The 23,503-nt window shown below is 35.3% G+C and overlaps 1 protein-coding gene across 1 annotated transcript in view; it reads right to left on the bottom strand.

The window, feature by feature from the left end:
* The window catches only part of LOC106667998 (neuroendocrine convertase 1-like), a 58,419-nt gene that overhangs the window by 18,143 nt on the left and 16,773 nt on the right, over positions 1–23,503 (bottom strand). The window contains exons 3-9 of the mRNA XM_014396357.2: positions 21,697–21,786; positions 21,520–21,639; positions 18,587–18,733; positions 15,448–15,613; positions 15,215–15,387; positions 3,067–3,279; positions 2,905–3,005 (exon numbers count right to left, since the gene is read on the bottom strand). Coding sequence (XP_014251843.1) covers positions 2,905–3,005; positions 3,067–3,279; positions 15,215–15,387; positions 15,448–15,613; positions 18,587–18,733; positions 21,520–21,639; positions 21,697–21,786 — 1,010 coding nt within the window. The remainder of the gene's footprint in view (positions 1–2,904; positions 3,006–3,066; positions 3,280–15,214; positions 15,388–15,447; positions 15,614–18,586; positions 18,734–21,519; positions 21,640–21,696; positions 21,787–23,503) is intronic.

Below are 23,503 nucleotides of genomic sequence, written 5' to 3'. Positions count from 1 at the left end.
ATCTTTACTAACTCTATCGGATTACCATTGAAAAAAAGATTAAAATTGAAGAAAAGATGCAATCTTATGATTCTTCCTTCTTGAAGGTTGGATAATAAGTCATTATCCCATTATATATTGACCTATTGACCCACCTTCAAGATGGAAGAATCATAAGATTAACTGTTGAGGTCAAAATATAAGAAAACATCGTTAATCTAAAAGATGAAATAAAAATGAAAAATTTGTCCCCATGAAGAGTGTTATGTAATTATATACACGAAACTAATTCATTGATAATAACAGCATTCCAAAGAATCTATTGATCAATAATTATAAAAAGGAATGTTTTGGCTTAATAATACAATTTATATATACATTAAATGGAAAAATCAATATAAATGTGATGCTTTTTGACTTATTTTCTATCTCTAAAACCGAAACAACATCCATAATATCACTACTGCATATGCCCCACAGAATTCTTCATTTATTCTCGTAATACTTCAATTTTTATCATCAGTTTTTGTTTATTTATATTTATTCTCATCGGTACTTGTAATTCGACGGTAAGGTTTTGTTGTGGGCATTAACGAACCAGAGAGTAATTTTATAACAAAGTGCCACGAGTGGGATTCGAATCCACGATCTTCGGCTAGATACGCCGCTGCTGTACCACTTGAGCTATCGTGACCTCGATCCACTCGGACAGTAAAAACTTCCCATCTCAACTCCACCTTTTTCAATTTTCCATCCGTTTTGCCATTTTTCTCTTTTCACTGTTTTATCTCAACTAAAAACCTTAATTAATTGAAATATTAATTGGTCAAGGGACCACGAAAAATAGTGAATTTATAATAAAGGATCAATAATTACCATCTGAAATTTAAAGACTGGTTATTTTTTACGTTTAAGAATATTGTGCACTCATATAAAGACTCAACCACCAATATGAACGTTTAAGTAAATACCCAATATCATCTTGTTCTCGTCGTTCTCTCGAATGATAATGGTTTCTTTTTAGAGAGCCAATTTTTCGTTAAACTCGGTAAACGACATCTGGCTCACCTAATCATCCTCACAATATACAAAGTCAACGTCCCAATGAGTGACTAGCATTTTCCTTTGCTTTAATACCATTAGGTTGTTAGCTTTCTTCAAATTTCTGAACACGTTCCAAATAACATTACCAGTAATAAAAAAATCGTACACAAAAAGTATCATGAAAAAATGGAAGTATATTAACGGTAAAGCAATAAAACTTTACTCTACATAATTAAAATATATTTATAATATTTTACATGTGTATATTATTTTTTATCTTTAAAAATTGGTTTATATTAAAACAAGAATACAGTAGTATCGTATCAACGTTTAATCGTCTCAGAAATTATTTTGTTTCATGTGGATGGTGATGAAAGGAGACTAGGAAGTTGGGAAGTTCTCCAAGTACAGCTTTCTTGCTTACTGTTCTTTCCTCGCTCCTTAGATCAGTCTGTCAATTCAATCCTTCTTTTAAGGAGTACTAAGTCATTGACTGAGGTTGAAAAATTCCTTCTCCTGGATTTTCCTTATATCTCACGTTATATCTTTATCTAACGATTTCTTCACATTCAAAGAGGATATGGGTGGTTGTTTCTTCCTCCTTATACATAACCAAAAAATGTTTTCATCATTGAATATGCTCATACTTTCTACATTTTTTCACAGATGCCAATGGCCGGTAAATATTTCGGTCACTTCTCAGTGTCTAGCCTTCTCTAAGTTTCTATCAGTTTGCTAATCTTGGTGAGGGAAGTTTTAGCATAAGCGTACTGTGTCTAACTTTCTTAGAGTTTATTCATTTCTCCTTTTGTCTTTTTAAATTCGTTCTATGATGGGGAATTCTGTGTATTTGTGTCATACCATGGTCCAGGTCGTATATACATTCGTACATATATATATGCAACCAACCCAGAATAAACATAATAAATTTCAGTTTTTTCACACCAAAGACCACACGGATATATCGAATAATTAATTATTAACATTCAATTAATTAAGGTTTGTAGTTGAGATAAAAAAGTCAGTATCACGAGAGGGATTCGAACCCACGATCTTCGGCAAGATACGCAGTGCTCTACCACTTGAGCTATCGTGACCTCGATCGACTCGGATACTAACTTCTCATCTCAACCCCACCTTTTGAATTTTCCCTGTTTTTTGCCATTTTTCAAATGTCGTGTAATCTATTTGATTCTCGGTGACAAATAATGAATTTAATTAATTGAAAGATATTAATTGGTCAAGCGGACCACGAAAACTAGTGAATTAATTAGTAAGCGAAAATACACATGATTCCAATAAATCATATTTTTTACTTTCATTGACTATATTTTGGGCTCAATAATCGTTAATGTATTTTCTAACGAGATCCAGTCGTCTTTATAGAGCGAGGTAAAACGTCTAAAAAAAAGCGTATAAAACAAAAATGCTAGAAATCTGTCAAAACTCCACTTTGAGAATGATGTATTAATTTTTTTATCGAGACAGAGTGAAGATGTCTAAAAGAAGAAACGGTTTGGCAGACCAACCCAGCGAGAATAGGCAAAACAAAATGATAGGTAACGACGGCATTTCAAGTTAGGAGGAAATCGGACGATTTCCCATTATGAAAACTATTCGGTATATCTTCTATCAAACTGCTCAAGCCTTCTTTGTAATTGTAATATATAATTATAATATATAATTAATTGAACAGCTACACAATGAAAGAGAACTGTCACTTTATTTGAAAAAAATTCTCACAAATACGTGATTATATACTGAAGCGAGATCTTTTTATACAATTTGTCTTTTCACCCATTCATAACTTGAATACACTTTAATAAAAGAAACGTTTATTGCTGACAATATTAACACTAGGTATATCTGATTACTGCATACTTAGCTTCAAGTACCAAAGCGGCGATTCCCGCGGCCAATGGAGCAGCAGCCGAAGTGCCTGTATGTCTCAAGGTGCATGTGTTGTTCAAGTTTGTCGTGGCCTGAAATAAATTTTCCAATTTTCAAATTCACTCATTGTATTTTAGACAATGTCTAACGTACCACTTGTTCATCTCTGGTTCCTCCTGAAGAATACGCAGTTGCCATTATTGCTGCACATCGTTCACCGTAATGGACGGTCCTGCCCTTCTGTGACGCGCTGGCAATAGGGACCGTGTAAATAGAATTGATGTAGCCGTCGGCTCCACAATTGTCGCCTTTAAATTTGCCGTTACCAGAGGCAAATATATAAATAACTCCTTTTCCGTTTCGTCCCTTAAAACAAACATTTCACAACAATAATTTTAGTTGTAACTTCTGGTTTAGTTGGCATATCCCTTGCCAATTTAATCCCACTTTAACCACGCATCAAAATTGGGGTTGATAGTTATTAAGCTTAGAACTAAGAAATTGGGGGTAATGAAAAAGATTTGTGGAATTTTACGAACCTGTATTTTGAAAAATATTTGAAAGTCATGATGGATTGTGCGATTTAATACGTAGAAGCATTTACTATTTTTTTGGAGTACTTTTGCAAGGGATTATCTTGATGAGATAGTAGAATGTTTGAATAGTATAATGGTTGAACCATGTTCTATGCTGAATCTAAATGCGTTTAATTATCTATTTTATCAGTCGAATGTTTTATCGTTTGTATAAAAGTAACTGGTTTGTTTTACTTCAAAATTTTTTTAACCCAATACATTTTCTCAGCTTTCAAAATTTTGCAAAATTATGTCTGTTAGCTACAAAAAAATTATAGCCCTGATCATGACCTAGAAGCCCGGGTTGAAAGCTTGTTATATTTGGAGTTTTGTTTTCATGTTTTTCCTTGACCTACTAATAATACATCCATCAAATTAATGTTCAAGTGGTCGATCATTTCTCTTCAATAAATGTATAAAAGTCGGAAAAGGGTTTTTTCACGTCAGGGCTATTCTTGCTTAATCATCTAGTATGTACAAGTTAGACATATGTTAATGTATAGTTAAAAGTAGTTTTCTTGGTTAACTATAGAAAAGTCATGTGTTCTATCAGTCGTTATTCCACAGCCGAGGGTAAAACTCATACGTTGGCTTTTACATTTATGTTTATTCCCCACATATTTAACGAAAGATTGAAGTGGATAAGAAAATCCTGTAAAGAGCGATAGAATAGCAGCATCATGTGCAAAATTGTGAGAGAATGGGTCGTATGGACATAAAGGTCAACCATGTTCCTGGTGGACTTAAAAGAACAGGTCAATCACGTATGATCCGAGGTAGAGGAATTAGGTTTATGTAAGGATGATCTTGAGCTCTTGAGATTACACATCAAACTCGGATGCCAGAAACTTAGAAAATATAGCGCTACATAAAAGGAAAGCACCTGAGCAGTTTAAGATTAAGAAAAGAAAAAATTGCTTCCACATCTCTAGTGGTGTGAACGAAGCCTAAGAAACGCACTATGATCACATGTAGCTGAAAACAAAGAAAGGAAGATTTTACTAGTTTTTAGACTTTTATAAGGTAACCATTTCTCGACCACGTTTTTAATTTTTAATTCTTATTGTACTTTTAGTTGTAATTTTTAATTATTAATTTATTCAATTTAAATAATGTTTAGACGCTGAGCCCCAAAAAACGTAATGTACTTCTGTGCCCAAAACACCATGTCGTTTATTTCCCCATTAAGGTTTAAGTAAGATATTTCAGTTTTTGTGCAATTTGTTTTTCATCTTTTAATTGTTTTTTTTATATGATAATAAAACAGGCCCTGAAGATGAAAGTACAAAAACTGTCGAAAGCTCGGCGAAAACCGAAAGGAAGTGTTCTCTGTGTTTGACCTCTTCCGTAGATCCTCCAAAAAGATTTCATTTAAATTTCTTTTTTAATAAAAATGTTACCTAATATATTCTGAAGTAAATTGATCGAATTGAAAAATTGTCGGATCAGAATNGCTCGTGACATTGAATTTTTTATCTCCACTAAAACTCTTAATTAATTGAAAGATATTAATTGGTCAAGCGGACCACGAAAACTAGTGTATTGAATAATTATAAATGACATTAAAAAGAAGTTATGAATTAAAATAGAAACGTTTGGACACCATCATATTTTCATTTTATACTTCAACATCTATCAAGACCAGGATGCTTCAAAGGAAGTGTAGAAACTTACTGCGTTGTCAAGTTACATGAACGCAGTCAATTGACGGTAATTGATGTCACCCAAGCTTGTTACAAAGCCACCTACAGTGAAATATCACACCAGCGATTTTATTAACGATCGATTAACTTTTGCTGTTTAAACGAGAAGCCTTTGTGAAATTGACATTTTGTTCTATTAAAATATAACGAACACACACTTTACTTACATATATAAAGAATCAATACTAAGGTTATATAATGTCCTTTTCCTACAGATATTTAATAATAAATTGAAAAGCTATATTAGTTTAAAGAGTGGATGATTGGCTCAATTATTTAAATCAATGTAGTAAATAGAACTTAATAACAGTATATACACAGCTGAATTGACCGCCATATCAATTGCGCTGGGTGAGATATCAAAACGACACAGTCCAAAAAAATGTAATATGTACAGTCTCCCTAAGCGCAATCTCAGCGTCAAAGAAAAGTTCTCCACGGACCCACTAATACAAAAGGTATTTCAACAGGTTGGCGAACTGAATAATCGAGATTGTGTACTTGTGTTCGCCTGGGTCCAGGCCATGTCGGACTTGGGGGAAATAAGGAAGCAGACAAGCTAAGAAAGCGGCTGCGACCCCTCATGACCACGAATCCCCCATTAACCCCATGGATCTAAAAACAAAATTGAAAAATTCGATTTATTGTAAATGGCAGGTTCGCTGGAACGAATGTAATGAAAAACCAAAAATACATAAAAATACGGTGAGGCCATGGCTTGTGTAGAATTTGGAAAAACGTAACAAAATAATATTAACAAGGTTGCGAATAGGTCACACCCATCTCACGTACGGTCACCTCTTAGTGGGTAAAAGTCAAAAAACCCCCCACTCTATCGAAACCCGGTAACAGTGAGACACCTATTAGAGGAATGTAATAAGTTAGGAGAGTACCGAGAACGGTGTGACCTACCATCCAATCAATAGATCTTAAGCATAACCGTGAGTTCAAACATAATCTTATTAGGTACTTATATTTACGTGACTGCCAGTTAGTGTCTCCGTCTGAAATTCGTAAAGTAATTTCCTCTAGGAAAAACAAAAAATCTCCCGGCTTTGACAGAATCGCTAACGTTATGCTGAAAAAGATGCCCAAAAAAGGTCTAGTGTTACTTTCTTACCTGTTCAACGTCATGCTTCTCCTTGGATATTATCCAGCATATTGGAAAACGTCCAAATTAATTTTTATTAAAAAACCGGGAAAACCGCCTAAGGAACCAACTAGCTATCGTCCAATCAGCCTTCTTAGCTCTCTATGCAAAATATTTGAAAGAATTATATTAAAAAGAATACAAAGCCACATAACAACCAAACATATTCTAATAGAAGAACAATTCGGCTTTCGACCTGGTTGAGACACAACTTCCCTTCTAGCGAAAGTAGTTGATGAAGTAACGGCAGGATTTAATTCCAAAAAACACACAGGTATGGTATTACTAGACCTTGAGAAGGCGTTTGACACTGTCTGGCATAACGGAATCTACAGGCTGTTAGAATATAGTTTCCCAGGTTGTTAGGATCACAATGTCCTATCTAAGTGAAAGATCCTTTCGCGATGTTCTTAACAACGCTACGTCTTCTCCTTTCAAGTTGTTGCTGGGGTCCCTCAAGGGTCTATACTAGGGCCAACACTTTTTTCTATATTCTTAAATGCCCTCCCTACACTAGATAAATCAAACTGCAAGTTGGCCCTTTACGCTGACGCCATCGTAATATATTGTTCCTCCTGGAGACAGACTGCTATAGTAAACAATTTGAACTTGGCTTTACAAAAAATAGTACGATTCTGCCACAGATGGAAGTTAATCTTAAACACTGTAAAAACAGAATCGATATTCTTTACTAGGCGGCGACCCTCTCTCGATAAACAAATCATGCTTGACGGGGTAAACATACCGTGGACCCCACAGGTAAAATACCTAGGGGTGACACTGGACCTGAATTTCACTGAACATGTTAACTCGTTGATAAAGAGAGGCAAAATAATGATTAAGACTCTTTTCCCCCTTTTAAGTCGAGAATCATCTTTGAGCGTAGCTATGTACAAAGTGATAGTGAAACCAATAATATTGTACGCTTGCCCTGCTTGGAGCTACACAAGCATGACTAACATTAAGAGGCTACAAATAATACAAAACAAGTTTTTATGACTAGCCACCTCGTCCCCACGTTACACAAGGCTCACAGACCTGCATGCTTTAGTTCAAATGCCATGGATTAAGGAGGAATTAAAATTCAGGACCCAAAATTTTTTTTCTCAAAAAGCCTACAGCAAAAACTCCGTATGTGCTTCAATCGGCACATATGATTGTCTCAGATCTTGGAAGCACAGGAGAATAAAACATATTTTATCCTCCTGAATCTCAACCTTCTCACTTATTTAACTGTTACTTAATAACTTTTGAAAATATTTAACCACTAACTTACTGATTTGTTAATTTATTATACTGTTAACTTGTTAATTTGTCAATTTGTTACTAATTTGTTAAACTAACTTATTTATAATTATTTAAATTAACTTATTTATTTATTTATTTTAAACTAAATATTCATGTACTATATTAGACCAACTTACTAAATTACTACATATTTTTGCTGACATTTGTTATAACTGTTATTTTTCTGAAAATTAATAATTAGTTCTTCCAGTTTCTGAACATTACTGTAACGATTTGTTAACGCAAAGGATTTGTTAAAGTAAAGGTTAATGGGTTTTTCGTGAACATTTTCCCATCAATAATATTTTTCAGGAGGTATGGTACACAAATGGAGATATGCTAAAGAGTACGCATGGGGCCCTGCCACTTTCTCTCAAAAACACATATGTATGCAAATTTCTTATTGTTAGAAAATATCTTGTCAAACACATAAATAATAATAATAATATTAGGTACTTAAAATTGATAAATGCGTATGAATACATATAACCAACCACACGCGGTATATCTCCATTTTGCAGTGTAAATGTATTTATTAGCGTGGGCAATGAGGTATGTCTGGGTGTGGCTGTGACTGAATATCGCTCTCAGGCCCGCCAAATTAGTTTAGGTAATTATATATTTGTTGTGTGATGTGATGGACAGGTCACCGCTACCAAGGTTGTAGTAATAATGCAGAGATGATGAGACCTCTCCAATACGAATGTATTTATTAGCGTGAATGATTTGTGCAAATGGACGTGAATGTCGAGGAATATCGAGAAATTCACAAGCCCGTCAAAAGGAAATTAGACTAATGTATGAATGAAATTCTGTACACACTGTATGAATGTATTTATTAGCACAAATGGAAGGAAGTCGGTAGGATTATGACTATTTTAGTATCTATCTTTATTTAGTTGTAGGGGCAGGACCTCAGTCGTGCACCTGTACTCTGAGACCTGCCAACTGGAGATTAGGTAATCAATTTCTTAGCATGAGTGGGTATTGTTAGTGAGTCTGTAAATATTGTAAGTATTTTTAATAAACCATGTGGGATGGTAGGAACGAGCAAAAAAACACTACTCTTGTTGGTCGGTAGGAAACCAAATTAATAGAAGATATATAGTGAATGAGATAGAGATAAAGTTGAAATGAAACAAGGAAAAATGCTAGAAGCTTATATACGTCAGTTGCCGACAAGGACCGTAGTCGTTAGCCGGCTGGAAAAAAACAAACAAAAACAGTATTGATAATCAATGCTCATAAATACATATCATTGATGATATGACTAATATTGACATATTTGTACTTAATTATCGGCTCATTGTCTAATTGAACTTAATTAAATAGTTCATCAATAATTGAATAATACAATCATAATAATATTAATATAGCCTCGCAGAAAATTTTAGACCTATTTCTGTAACATCATGTCTCAGCAAGACATCGTAATCCATAGTCAACAATATGTTAAATTGGTGTATTGAGAATAAAAGGCTTTATAGTCAATATAAGGCTGGGCTTTGAAGGCACTTTTACTTTGAAGATCATGTAGCCCTCCGTGAAAGTGCAATTCAGAACACTTTGTTAGAGAGAGAGGTGCTTCAGCTGTCTTCTTCGACCTGGAAAAAGCCTACGATAAGACCTGGAGATTTGAAATTCTGAAGAAACTATATGATTGGAGTTTGAGAGGGAACATAGCTGAATTTTTAAAAAGCTTCCTCGAAATGAGATTGATTCCGGTTGAGATTAGGTTAGATTCAAGAAAGGCGATTCTTCAGTTCGATTCTGAGTGTCACTTCATTTGTTATTGCGGTAAATGGTCTGGCTGATAATGCAGATGATCGTACAGTACATTGTATGTCGATGTTTTTTGCTTTTACTTGTCTGGAAAAAATCTCGAAAACGTGGGAAGGACTTTACAAAACGCGAATGACATATTACAACGAAAAGCAGGCGGTGTACGTTTCAAATTCTCTTTGTACAAAACGGTGTTTGTTCATTTGTAGACTGAGAAAACATCATGAAATACTTCGTTTTTCTTTTGTAGCGTTGAAATAAAGGAAGTCGACGTTGTCAAATATTTAAACTTTTCTTTCGACAAAGCCCTTCTATGGAAACCTCAATAGCTCAATTGAATAATTCAGGTAGGAAAATAGTAGGCCTGATGGGATGCCTCGCTAATTATGATAGGGAAGCGAATATAAACATTCTTGTAAGAATATTCAGGATGTACTTAGAAGCTAAGTTTAGATACGTAGCGACAGGTTATTTTCAACGAGAATATCAATTTCTGCAATGATATCCGGTGTCCTTCTTCCGGATTTTTTCAGGAAGGAGACAATTCTTAGGTTTGTTGCTAGGTTTTAGTTTAAGCCTTTTCGTCGTCTATTTCCTTCAGTTTTCCATAACTCTCGCCTAGACATGTATTCGTTTCTTAGCACGTTTCATTAGAACCAGGACGAGTCTTTGGGAGTTCGGTACTGAAATGTTGAGATTAGGAGGGGATAACTTGCCGGTGGTTGAAGGTATTAAATTGCGAGATATTACACCGTGGTCATTACTTGTCGACAATTATCAAAGATCTGGCTTTATTGAACAAAATCGAAACACCTTCTCTAATGGTAATCTCTTGCAAATTTTAAATAGCTTTCCCAATTATAAAGTTTTTTATACCGATGGGTCCAAAAATGAAATTGATGTACGGAGTGGGATACGTGCTGATGAGTAAACCTCACCTGGTCTCTATCGGATGAGGCTAGCATATATACAGCTGAACTTCATGGAATCATAAAATCTTGAGCATTATAAAGGAATCGCAAGGAATTTGTAATGCCATTATTTCCTTTGATTCGAAGGGTGGCCTTGAAGCCATCAAAAATAAATTCTCGGTTGAACCATACATCTTAGAATTTCACAAATATCTACACGAAATCAATGCCAAGCTGGTTCTTAACAAACACTTAACAGAAAGATGGCAACGGGCGGGGTCGTCCGAGAGGCTCTTATGTGTCAACAGCACTATGTTTATGAGGTCCCCAGAGTGCCCCAGACTAGGAATCATCATTAGTAGATACTTGGAACCTGCTCATGGGTCAAAGCCTGCGCAGACGCCCTTTATGAATAGATTGGTGGATGTGTGTGGATAATACAAGCTTTTCGTGGCTTGCCTCCTTACAGAGAGCGTGTAGGCATGCCGCCGAATTTAAGAATGCTTCGCGGCCACTGTAGAGGGTTTCTAGGTCTGCGGTTCCGATTTTTGGACGACGTAGGGGTTTTCTATTGTATATAGTTTTCTTCTGTGTTTTGTACTTGTGTTTTGTTTGAATGCTTGTATTTTTAATTGTGAATGATGAGGGGTCATGATGAATATAGCGCCACCATCGCCCCTCCAGCAGTGTGTGTGATCGTGTCGATGGCGGGATATCGAGTAATTCACCGACTAATCAAAATTAATGGAATGCATGAATGTATTTATAAATATGAATGCATTTATTTGTGCGACTGACTTATCTAATTCTAATTCTGACTAATTCTATAACTATAACTAATTAATTGATAAATTATAACTAATACTACCCACAGGGACATCTTCCCTGTGGGCCCAGGCAAAGTCCGACCATCAACCTGGTGCCTGGGGGTAACCAATGATGGAGGCATTATCCCTATTACCTTCCTTACCTTTCCTACTCCTTTCCTTTTTTCTCACTCTCCACTCTCTGCTTTGACAGAGGATTCCTGGGTTACTGAACCCGCACCCCTCAAGCAACGGGTGCATCAGTAGGGAGTTCGTATGATTAGTCCCACCTTAAAAATAATACTGAACGGAGTGGAGTATCCAAGCGGCTCCACTAATTGAGGTTGGTCTCGTGGTGGTCGTGGTTTGTAAACAAATTGTACCTTAGCTGGAGGGTACCGGCCAACCGGAGCCAGACGTAGAGTGCCTTCTCTATCTCTCCGGGGGTGGTGAAAGGCATGGCTAAAAGGTTGTGTTGGACACATGTATGGATGAACTTGGCTAGTATTGCACCATCTCGCTGTCCAAGGGATGTGACAAGTCCATGCATGTAAAATCTTCCTGGTGTTCTTTCCAGAAGGCGTCTGAGAAGTCCCCTTGGTGATAAGTCCGGACGTTAAAGATCGTCATGAGTCTTAACGCCCATGAGTAAAGATGGGAACATCTGACTTATCTAATTTCGTTGATATTAGGATAGATTACAGTGTGCGTGCGTTTTGGGCCGAAATGACTTAGCTGGGGGGTACTAGCGTCCCAAGCACATAATGAGGGAGAAGCCTGGTGTATACTAGGGTCACCTCATCGAAGAGTGACAACTCTTCGGGGTGAAAGTCCGAATTGTCCTCATTTTCATTGTCTTCGTTTTGGGCAAGATACTCATTATTTACGTCATCTATTTTTGAAGATACCAGGACGTTTTGTTGAGATTAAGTTAGGAACGTTTGGGCTAAGTAGGGTTAGAGACGGTTAAATTAATGGTTAATTTCAAGGATGGGGTTCTGTTAAATACTTGGTAGTTAGGCTTAGATTTGGGATAGGGACTGATTAAGAAGTATTAGGGTTAAAGACCTTCCAGATTACTATATGTCAGTTATAGTTATGGTATGTTAAGTGTAGGAGTAGGCCTAAATACGAGTTAAGTTGGTAAGTTTAAAAAATGCTAGGTTATGGTCCACTTTCATGTTAGAAACGGGTAGGCTAGATAAGATTAGTGTCAGGTCTTGGTAGGGCTAAGGTGATTGCTATGTGGTAAGTTAGGGTAAGTAGGGTTAGGGTACGTTAGGGTTAGTAATACAATAAGGATTACAGTTAGGGGGAAGGTTAGGTTGATTTAGGTTAGTTTAGATTAAGTTGCGGAAGATTAGGGAAGAAATAGTTTAAGTTAAGTTAGATTGGGTTAAGAGACGGTAGGTTCGGTTAAGTAGGGCTATGTACTGGCTATGTTTTTATAACAATTCAGTGTTTTTCCATGAAGTGGAAAAATATGCGTGTGTAAAGAGCGAATTTATTCATTCTACTGCCAAAAAACGCTACATTTTTATAAAGATTAGTTTGCCGTTCTTTCTCGGCTAACCAAAATTACAAAAATGCCACCGTGCTTATGCTGAAAAGCTGAGCAGGTTTGTAGGACAAAAATCACGAGATTAAACTGACCAAAAACAACCAAAGTACAGTTTCGTTACTCCGCAGATCTCATAAAATACAGTAAACATAAATATACAGGGTGAGTCATTTTTTGACGCACCATTGGAAAATCAACGCGGGTGCGTTTAAATCTGACTCGAGGCTTATTTCCTTTGATTAATACGTTAATAAAAGAAAGTGAATCAATTTTCGGTGCACCATAGGAAAATCAAGGTTGGTGCATCTAATTATGACTCGGCACATTTTATATTGTTAGTCTCGTACCAAAAAATAGCCGAGTCACTTTTCGACGCACCATTCGTTAAAAAAAGGAAGTTAGTCTATTTTCGGTGCACCATAGGAAAATCAATGTATTTTTACTGGTAAAGTAAAAAAATTAAATAAATATAACAATCTCCTTGTTTCTGGTAAAGTAAAAAAAATGTAACAATCTCCTTTGTTAGAAAATCAAAAATGTTCAAAATCATTATAATAATTGTTCGAACAGACCTCCATTTGCTGCAACACAGTAGTCTAGGCTATCGTAAAACGATGACCGGACGAAAAAAATACTCTTAAACCTTAATCAGATTAATTTGTGAAAATTTTTTTTAATTTTTACGTTGTGTTTGAATAATGTTTTAATAATATTGGTTTTGTTTATTTTCCTTCCAACGCACTAAAGCTAATTTGTAACGAATGGTGCGTCGAAAAGTGACTCGGCTATTTTTTGGTACGAGACTAACAAAATAAAATGTGCCGAGTCATAATTAGATGCACCGCCCTTGATTTTCCTATGGTGCACCGAAAATTGATTCACTTTCTTTTATTAACGTATTAATCAAAGGAAATAAGCCTCGAGTCAGATTTAAACGCACCCGCGTTGATTTTCCAATGGTGGTCAAAAAATGACTCACCCTGTATACGAATATATTCTCAATAGAAAGGGGTGCAATTCAGAAATGCCAAGACCAAGAGAACGCTAGCAGAACGGGGAAACTATAAGGAGTAAAAGGAGTGAAGGGAACACGATGAAAGATGTGAAAGGTAAAAAATATACAAAACTATAAAGGTGATTGAATTGTGTATCTGTTACATTGAATGTGTTGAATGTGATATAATCCACTATCAACTTAACTTTTCCTTTTTACCGTTAGCGGGGTAACCTTGAGTAAAAGGTCGTCTGTCGCAGGCATTCTAATGGGAGAAGATTTGGAATACTTGCAATTTATCTTTGCCGTTGTGTGGCGAAGTACTGAACGCTCGACGAGTAATGGCTTAAGTCCAAGGCAAACAGGCCATTACCGACGGTTGAGGGATGATGGCCTAACCATAATTTGTCATACCACGTTTGGTTAACCGTCGGGTATAAAGCAACGTGTTGAAACCCTAGCGGGCCGGTAAATTGTGAAAGCTCAGTTTTTTACGTGGTGAGGCCGACCCATTCGAAAAACAATCAGTAATATGTTATTACACTGCTGGCTAAAAAAAAAAAAATAATAATTTATTTATTAAATAAAAACTCAGAAAACAACTTCGTGTCAATTTATTTGTCGTTCTTTATATTTATCCAACCCTTCCACAATTCTTACAAAAAAAGGCCAACTCACATTCATGTTTTGTCATGTTCACAGACAAAAGGGTTTTATCATCCTGATCTACCATCAATTCCGGCGATTTAAAGGTAATTTATTGTTCTTCTACTAATGAGAATCCCTGTAGTTTTTCCTATCCATATCAAACAATGACCCTATACGTTTTTTTAATGATAGTTGGATTATTTTCTACAGAGGTCTGAAACTTAATAAATTAAGCGGCCTTTATGTTATTGAATTTCATTTGATTTAGATTTTACATGTTCCATAATGAAAAAGTGTAAGTTTCAAAAACAATAATTTCCTGGTCGGATTTTTCTTTATTTATAACATATTGCTGTATTTCGATTAATTAAGGTTTTTAGTTGAAATAAAAAAGTCATTGTCACGAGCGGGTTTCGAACCCACAACCTTCGGCTAGATCCGCCGCTACTCTACCACTTGAGCTATCATGACTTCGATCCACTCAGACACTAACTTCCCATCTCAACCCCATCTTTTGAAATTTCCCTCCTTTTTGCCATTTTTCACAGTTGGTGTCCGAGTGGATCGAAGTCGGGATAGCTCAGGTGGTAGAGTAGCGGCGTATCTAGCCGAAGGTCGTGGGTTCGAATCCCGCTCGTGACACTGACTTTTTTATCTCAACTAAAAACCTTAATTAATTTAAAAATATTAATTGGTCAAGTGGACCACGAAAACTAATGAGTATTGCTGTTTGTTTAAATCCTTCATTTTTTGATATGATCAGGTTGTGCGGGAGTGCACCTCTCGATTCCCAACTTCATTGTTCACGGCATATATGTAAAACATGACTCTACTTAGCAATAATTTTAAAAAATTGGGAAAATAAGTCAGTAAGCGTTTAATACCTTAGTTATTCCTTTTTCTAAAGCAAGCTGAAGAAGTTTCCCCGGTTTCGCCATTGTAATTCCATCATCCGAGGGGCCCCACGAGTTGGAGTATATGTCCACTTTATCCAGTCTATATGAGAGGGCCATTGCTTCCACCATATCAGTCGTGAGCCCGTCGAGAACCCTTAGCCCTGCAAACTCGCGAGTTAAAAAAATAAAAATTAAAAATAATAAATAAAAACTTTTTCCACCTCCGATACTGGCGTTGTAGGCTATTCCAACTCCGCAAACTTTGTTGTTGGCCACCATGGCGATTTCTCCAGCGCATTTCGTCCCGTGTGAGTTGCTGCCCTTTTCGTCATATCTCGGCGTTGGATCTGGGTCATCGTCGTTGAAATCGTAACTTATTTCCGGATTCTGTGAAGAATAGTATAACTAATAAATTCATATTAAAAACTCGACACACTAGAGTACTTTGACATAAAATAATACAAAATGAAACAACATAATATGAAAAGAAATTTGAATGTATAATAAAGTTGAACTGAAGTTCAAAATGAATCAATAAAATTTTGAATCTTTTCTCTCATTTTATGTTATTCAAGTCGGGCCTAGCAATATTTAAATGTATCACTCCAATTTATTTACGGAAGCTTTTGTATATCCATGAATATAAAAATTCCTAATTAAGCTTAATATATAATGACATTGCTGTTGCTTGGCTTAAAATACAATACTTGCTCGAACGTACATAATCTATATTATGTATCAATCTGTATTATGTATCAAGGAAGACCAGTAAGTGTAACACGGATCTGCTATTGTGCTAACTACATCGTATCTTCGTATATCAGTTTTAACAAAGCGTTTTGCTTTTCTCTGCCCCAAAGGGAGGAGATTCCTCTAGATTATAATTTTCTAGTCTAATTTCATCCACCTATTAATTTTTGATCTTTTATGGTTATTTGAAATTTCATAGAACAGTTTTACTCCGACTGATACTGACGAGGACTCGTCATGGCTAGTATAGACCCTTCTGTTCATCATCATTTTGTCTTATTTGGCTGAAAGCCAAAATGAAAAACAACTATTTCTTCTCTCTCTCTTTTTCTCCCAGCTCACTACACAGTTCCGCAGTCCTTATAAAAACTTCACTTGAGACCATTGCTATGAGCAATTATTACCCTATTAATGGCTTAGGGTGATAATTCTGTGAAGTAACCCTTTGGCTGTGTTTATTATTGTATGAAGAGGATGGTGAGATATAAAGTTGAGGTAGCGATCTGTGTTTTTTGGTTTTTGATACCAATCTGTGATTAATTTATTGGTTGTTTTATTACGAGTCTATTTAAAAATGGATTTGTTTTGTTGTTTTCGATTTCATGTGTAAATTTTAAGCATGGGTGAAAGCTATTAAATGTAGCTAATGTAGTTTGAATTTGATCTGTGGGAACTGCTGTCAATTTATCATCTACGTATTTAGTGAAAGGGTAAAGTGAAAGGATGTTGTGGTATGACTGTGTTTAATGGATGTGTCATAATTATGTCCGCAAGTATCGGCTAGGTTGGTTGGCCATGGCTATAACAAATAGTTGTTTGAAAAATTGATTGTCCTATGTAAAATATCCGTTAACACAGCTGTGTCGAACCATTGTTATGAACGTGTTCTTTGATAGACTTGTGTGTGGTGTTATGTTGGGCCATTTATCTTTAATAATGTTCAGTGTTATGTCTATTGGAATGTTGGTGAACAATGATGAAACATCTACGGATATGAAGGATAGTGTAATGGGATGTGAATATTATTAATTTTTACAATTAATTAAGGTTTTTTAGTTGAGAAAAAAAGTCAATGGCACGAGCGGGATTCGAACCCACGATCTTCGGCTAGATACGCCGCTGCTCTACCACTTGAGCTATCGTGACTTCGATCCACTATACTACTAAATTTCTCCATGCAGGTCGCGGGTTTGAATCCCGCTCGTGACACTGACTTTTATATCTCAACTAAAAACCTTAATTAACTGAATTATATTAATTCGTCAAGCCGACCACGAAAAATAGTAAATTCAAATTTAATGTTCAACATACATTGCAGATATTCCAACCTTCAAGCATGACTGAAAAAAGAAAATGAAAACATAAGAAAAGCCATATTAATATTCAAAAAAATTTAAACATAATTACATGGCTGCGAATCCCTCTTTTTTGCCTATTTTCAAATGTCGTGAAATCGGATTGGATTCTCGACGACAAATGAAATAGCCACGGAGAGATTTAGTGAAGTATACTTCATTTTAAATCATTAAATTCACTAATTTCGTGTTCCGCTTGACCAATTAATATATTACAATTAATTAGGGTTTTTTAATATGAGAAAAAAAGTCAATGGCACGAGCGGGATTCGAACCCACGATCTTCGGCTAGATACGCCGCTGCTCTACTACTTGTGCTATCGTGACCTCGATCCACTCGGACACTAACTTCCCATCTCAACCCCACCTTTTGAATTTTCCCTCCTTTTTGCCATTTTTCACAGGATAGCTCAAGTGGTAGAGCAGCGGCGTATCTAGCCGAAGATCGTGGGTTCGAATCCCGCTCGTGCCATTGACTTTTTTATCTCAACTAAAAATCCTTAATTAAATTTAATATATTAATTGGTCAAGCGGACCCGAAATTAGTGAATTTAAGGAATTATTAATTTTGTTAATGAAATGAAATGAATCTTTGACGTTATATGTGTTATCTGTGATGTTGTTGAGTATGTTGGTTAGCTATTTTATCGTGTTATATGTAGGGGAATTTCCAAATGAAATTATGGGTCTTAGAGTGTGTTCGAGTTTATGTGTTTTTACAAATCCGTATAGATTCGGGGGCGTAGGAGAGTTGTTTTGAACCAAGTGCATGGTTGGCGAGGGCTCATCACTCCTGTGTCACTCGATGAAACCTGTTAGTACCAATAAGGAGCTTTTGTATTCCCGCCTGAATAATATTTTTATCCAAACTATTGCTTTATAACGATTAGTATGATGTCATATTTTCTCAGCTTTTTCCTGTAACCATTTATACCTACTGAGGAAATATTGATCTTCATGTTAGCCTTTTCTAGGTGATAATTCTGTGAGAAAGTCACTGCTACATAATACCTAACTTATTGGCAATCTCTCATAACAAAACACTATACATTTATACGTTAAAAACCCTTCATCGCCTATAATAATGGTCATTAAACTGAAATCTCCACTCCACAATTAGTCTAGGTCACCATATCGTACAATTTCATTATATCCCAAAATGACACTTCTTTTGCTAAGAAGTGTATTTCTTGAATCGAACATAGTGTTTATTTCAAGGGTAATGTATAATTTATACGATAATTACTTCACTCACATAGTTGGGTTTGAGATCGACGTGGTCTTTCTCGAGTCCATCGTCTACGACAACAACGTTGACCCCTTTCCCTGTTACACCTTCTCTGTAGCATGGGACGACGTTTAAATCCAGGACCGGCAGTGAGGAAAGACTTCGATAATCTTGCTATCAACATATTAGAACAATCCAAAACTAAAATTACGAAGAATGAAGCTTCCTTGCAAGAGTAGAAAAACAAGAACTGATTCGTTTCACTAGTAATAGTTCTGATTGTTAGATTTTATCTGTCAAATCAGTCAATCAGTTATATTCCGAATTAAGTCATATCTTGAAAATTGCATTTGTATATCAGATATTAAAATACATCATTTGTGACCTCGCGACATAGCAAAGTAGGTTAAAATAATGTGTTATGTGTGGTGATTAGTGACCATGTCTATGATTATTCGGAAATCGTGAGATGCGGTCTGGTGTGATGTAGGTTTCAGAAAAACATTTTCTTTATCGTGCCAACGTTTCGATGTTTATTGAGATCATCTTCAGGGGCTTGTGTTGTCTGCATTTCAGCAAAAAAGTCCCCGTGCAATTGATGCTGTGTGAAATTTAAACAATGTTTGTAAATCCCAGGCTCTGAAGATGATCTCAATAAAGATCGAAACGTTGGCACGATAAAGAAAATGTTTTTCTGAAACCTACATCACACCAGACCGCATCTCACGATTTCTGAATAATTAAGTTTCGAACTTTATTGAGATCGTTATTCAGATATCGTGACATGCGGTCAGGTGTGATGTAGGTTTCAGAAAAACATTTTCTTTATCGTGCCAACGTTTCGATCTTTTATTGAGATCATCTTCAGGGCTCAAAATGTTTGTCTTCTGTGTAATTGTGCCATCCTTGCGTGTCGTGTTGAGAGTGCCTGAGATCATCTTCAGAGCCTGGGATTTACAAACATTGTTTAAATTTAACACAGCATCAATTACAGAACAGACACATGTAAACTCAGTCGCAGTTACGCCAATATCATTAATCACATTCAATATCGCTAACATACAAATTTCATCACATCACACAAAACATTTAATATAACATATAAAACATTCATCACATTCCACACATCAAACATTTTTACATAGTCTGGTTTTTCAACGATTTAACTTTCTTTTTTCTGTTTATCCCCATCTATATAATCCTGAATGGATAATCTGGACGAACCATTACCAACCAGTTTTTTCCCATCGTCGTTTGAGGTGAAAAGACTCCTTACACAAAAATGTCTTTCTAAACCTACTTCCTTCCCCACCCCTTCAAAATCCAACGGATATAAACATAAAACATCAATATCTCACTGGCACTCTCAACACGCCACGCAAGAATGGCACAATTACGAAGAAAACAAACACTATGAGTGAGTAGAAATATTTTGATTGAATATAAAAAATATTTTTTGCATTGTATATATTCACTTTTTTCCTCATTCTACATGTATTTGTTAAATTTAAAAAATGTTTGTAAATCCGAGGCCCTGAAGATGATCTTAATAAAGATCGAAACGTTAGCATGATAAACAAAATATTTTTCTGGAACTTACGTCACACTAGACCGTATCAAAAGATTTCCGAATAATCATAGTGTGTTGTAGCAAAAAACAAACTTAATTCGTTCTGAAAATTCTGAATATAATGTTTGGAAAAATAAGACTTGTAACATGCCTTACACATTTTTTTTGGAAAATCACAACAATAGTATACCTTTGAAAGGACTGGAGGAATATAGATGAGATTAGAATTGTAAACGTTTTAAAAGATTTGACATTTTTGAACCTACACTTAATAGCATAAATCTGGTCGCTATTCATTAGCGCCATTAGAATTGAAAATTTAAAATATATTTGAGAGATTTATGTTCACTCCACCCAAATTTTTCGTATTTCTAATAATATATATCCCAACTGTGTTAACCACGTGGAATATTGGACATGTCTAAAAAATCAATGTAGTTTAATTGTAACCCGGTTAAAAAAATGCTTGGGCGAATCTCAACCAAATAGCTAAATTTTGTGTTTGCTGGAAAATTCGTATATAAGGGTTTGACTTTAAAATAAATCCTATTTTTTCAACAAACAGAATTTTGTCCCTCCTATTCTTTAAAAGTCTTTTGGATTTTGAATTTTTTTAAAATAAATAGATATAAATCAAATCCATCCTTATCCTATATTTATTAATTTTAATATAGGATTTTTTTTTCAATATAAAATAATTTGGACGAATTTAGAACCAAATATCAAGGGAAGGGGCGTCGGTGGCCGCAACGGTTTATGCGTTGACACGGCGCTCATCACTGTAAGGTAAAGGTCCCGGGTTCGAATCCAGCGGCCCTTACAAACGGGCTTTTTTTCAAAACCACCGGCCCCCCGAGGGTTGATATAACCTTTGCTGTTGCAAAACCTCGTTAAATAAAAAAATAAAAAAAAGGCTCTAATTGTAATTAGAACCTTAGATATAAAATAAAACATTTTATAGATTTCTGTTGATTTTATATATACTTTTGTCTTCGAATAGCGCATAATTCAAAGGGTGATAGAGGTTAAAAGACAATGGAGTTTTCTAACGGTTATAACACCATGGAATTTGTATTAAATCCAGAAGATTAATACTTTTTTAACTAGAACCCCGGTCATCGGTGAAATAAACAATGCTCCAGGCCTCCAGGGATTTAACTAAAAAATGAGGATTATTTGTATGATAAAATTCGTATTGATTAAAAGTAGTTTAAAATAAATGCAAATTTTTGTTCCCAATAAAAAACTATTTTGGCCTAATTTACTAGAAGGATTTTGTAATTTTTTATATATCTATTCGTTATGTTCTTATTCGTAGAAATACGAACAAATATTTTTTTAAATTCTTTGGCAAAAATATGAATTGTAGCTTTGTTTATCCTGTACTAACAATGTACCACTCTTTGCCCCAAAGATCGTCATTAAACTCTCTTCCATATCTGCTTCGAAGCCAGGAGAAAATACCTCTTTTTTCTCTTTTCATCGGGACCTGTTTTTCAATCCAAGGGACCTGAAAAACAATTGGATTAAATTTCATTTATAAAGAGTATATAATAATTTTAAATACTTTTTTACTCTTGTGGATGGATCCAGATCTTTTAAATAATGGAATCCTGTCGTCTTTCTTTAGAACGTAAATATCTTCACCGATATCAAGCTAAAAAAATAATTATAAAAGTTACGTCTAAAAATCAAACAACGTAAACAAATGAAAAGGCACATTGAAGTTAAGTAATCTTTTTTTTTTTTTTTTTTAACTTCTTAAATTCACTAGTTTTCGCGGTCCGCTTGACCAGTTAATATCTTTCAATTAATTAAGGTTTTTAGTTGAGATAAAAAGTCAGTGTCACTAGCGTGATTCGAACCCACGACCTTCTACTTCTTACTTTTCTACTCTGAAAAATGGCAAAAAGGAAGGAAAAATCAAAAGGTGGGGTTGAGATGGGAAGTTAGTGTCCAAATGGATCGAGTCACGATAGCTCAAGTGGTAGGGCAGCGGCCTATCCAAATCTAATAAAATTGATTATTACCTTTATTTCAATGCTAAAAAGATTATTGACCAATCCATAAAAAATACAATCTATCACATAACCAAGATGAGCCAAAAACGTCTCGTTTTTCAGAAAAATTTAATTTTAAAATAATGATACAAGTGTCTGAGGTTTTAGATAACTCAGCGAACTGGGTTATTTATCGTATGATTTAGCATTTCATGGTGCACATTTACTCTAGATGATTTTATACTTATAAGGGGTTGCCTAAAAAAATTCATCACTTTTTTCGAAATGGATATAATGTAAAACATGAGGAAACATCATGCACAAGGCCAATATGAAAGCAAAAAAACACTCACAATCAGTTTCTTCCTCAAGCTTTCGAGGAAAACATCCCGCTCATCAGGACTTTGAAGACAACATGAACATTTTTTCACAATTAATTAAGGTTTTTAGTGGAGATAAAACGTCAGCGTACGAGCGGGATTCGAACCGGGGGATTCGAATTCGGTATTCGAAGTTTCGAACTCGATTCGGGATTCGAAGATTCGAACGCCGCTGCTCTACCTCTTAAGCAAACGTGACTTCGATCCACTCGACTTCCCATCTCACGTCACCTTTTTTAATTTTCCCTCCTTTTTGCCATTTTTCAAATTCGAAGGTCGTGGGTACGATTCCCGCTTGTGACGCTGACTTTTTTATCTCAACTAAAAACCTTAACTAATTGAAATATATTAATTGGTCAAGAGGACCACGAAAACTACAGAATTTTCTCACAATGGTAAACCACGTATCTGCAAATATTCTGCCTGAGGTGGATCTTTGGTCCAAAACATGACAAATGAACTAGTGTTTTTTGTTTCGTTTTTACCAAAATTAGCCTTATCATAGATTTTTTAAATTTGAAAGTACAAAAGATGTGAAAATTTTATGTAAAATTGTATACCTGAAAAAACTTTTATACAATATGTATATCTTGTATTTTATTAAAAATAAAATAAAATTAAAATTAAAATAATAAAACTACTGGAAAAAAAGTCTTTGTTATTTTGGATAAAATCCAATCGGATCCCTTAACCAGGTAGAACATTCCGCCAGTAAAAATAAAACAAAAAGAGGGTTGGACCCTCTTAAGTGATTACCGGGATAATACGATTCCGTGAGTCAATCCCCATGACTTGACTGTAAAGGGCGCACCTGAGCGAAGGCCAACAACACTCCAACGAATAGGAGTGCTTAAACAATTTTTTTGAAGCAATTAGTCGATATTATAAATTTTTAAGAAAATCGTTACAAAAATATCGCATTAAAAAATTTGAATTATTCTTATTATTTAGATTATTATTTGAAAGTCTTGAGATGCGGTCTGGTGTGAAGTAG

This window comes from Cimex lectularius, unplaced genomic scaffold (genome assembly GCF_000648675.2).
Source record: "Cimex lectularius strain Harlan isolate CLEC.00 unplaced genomic scaffold, Clec_2.1 scaffold347, whole genome shotgun sequence".
NCBI lineage: Eukaryota > Metazoa > Arthropoda > Insecta > Hemiptera > Cimicidae > Cimex > Cimex lectularius.
This window is presented reverse-complemented; position numbering and strand designations above follow the sequence as displayed.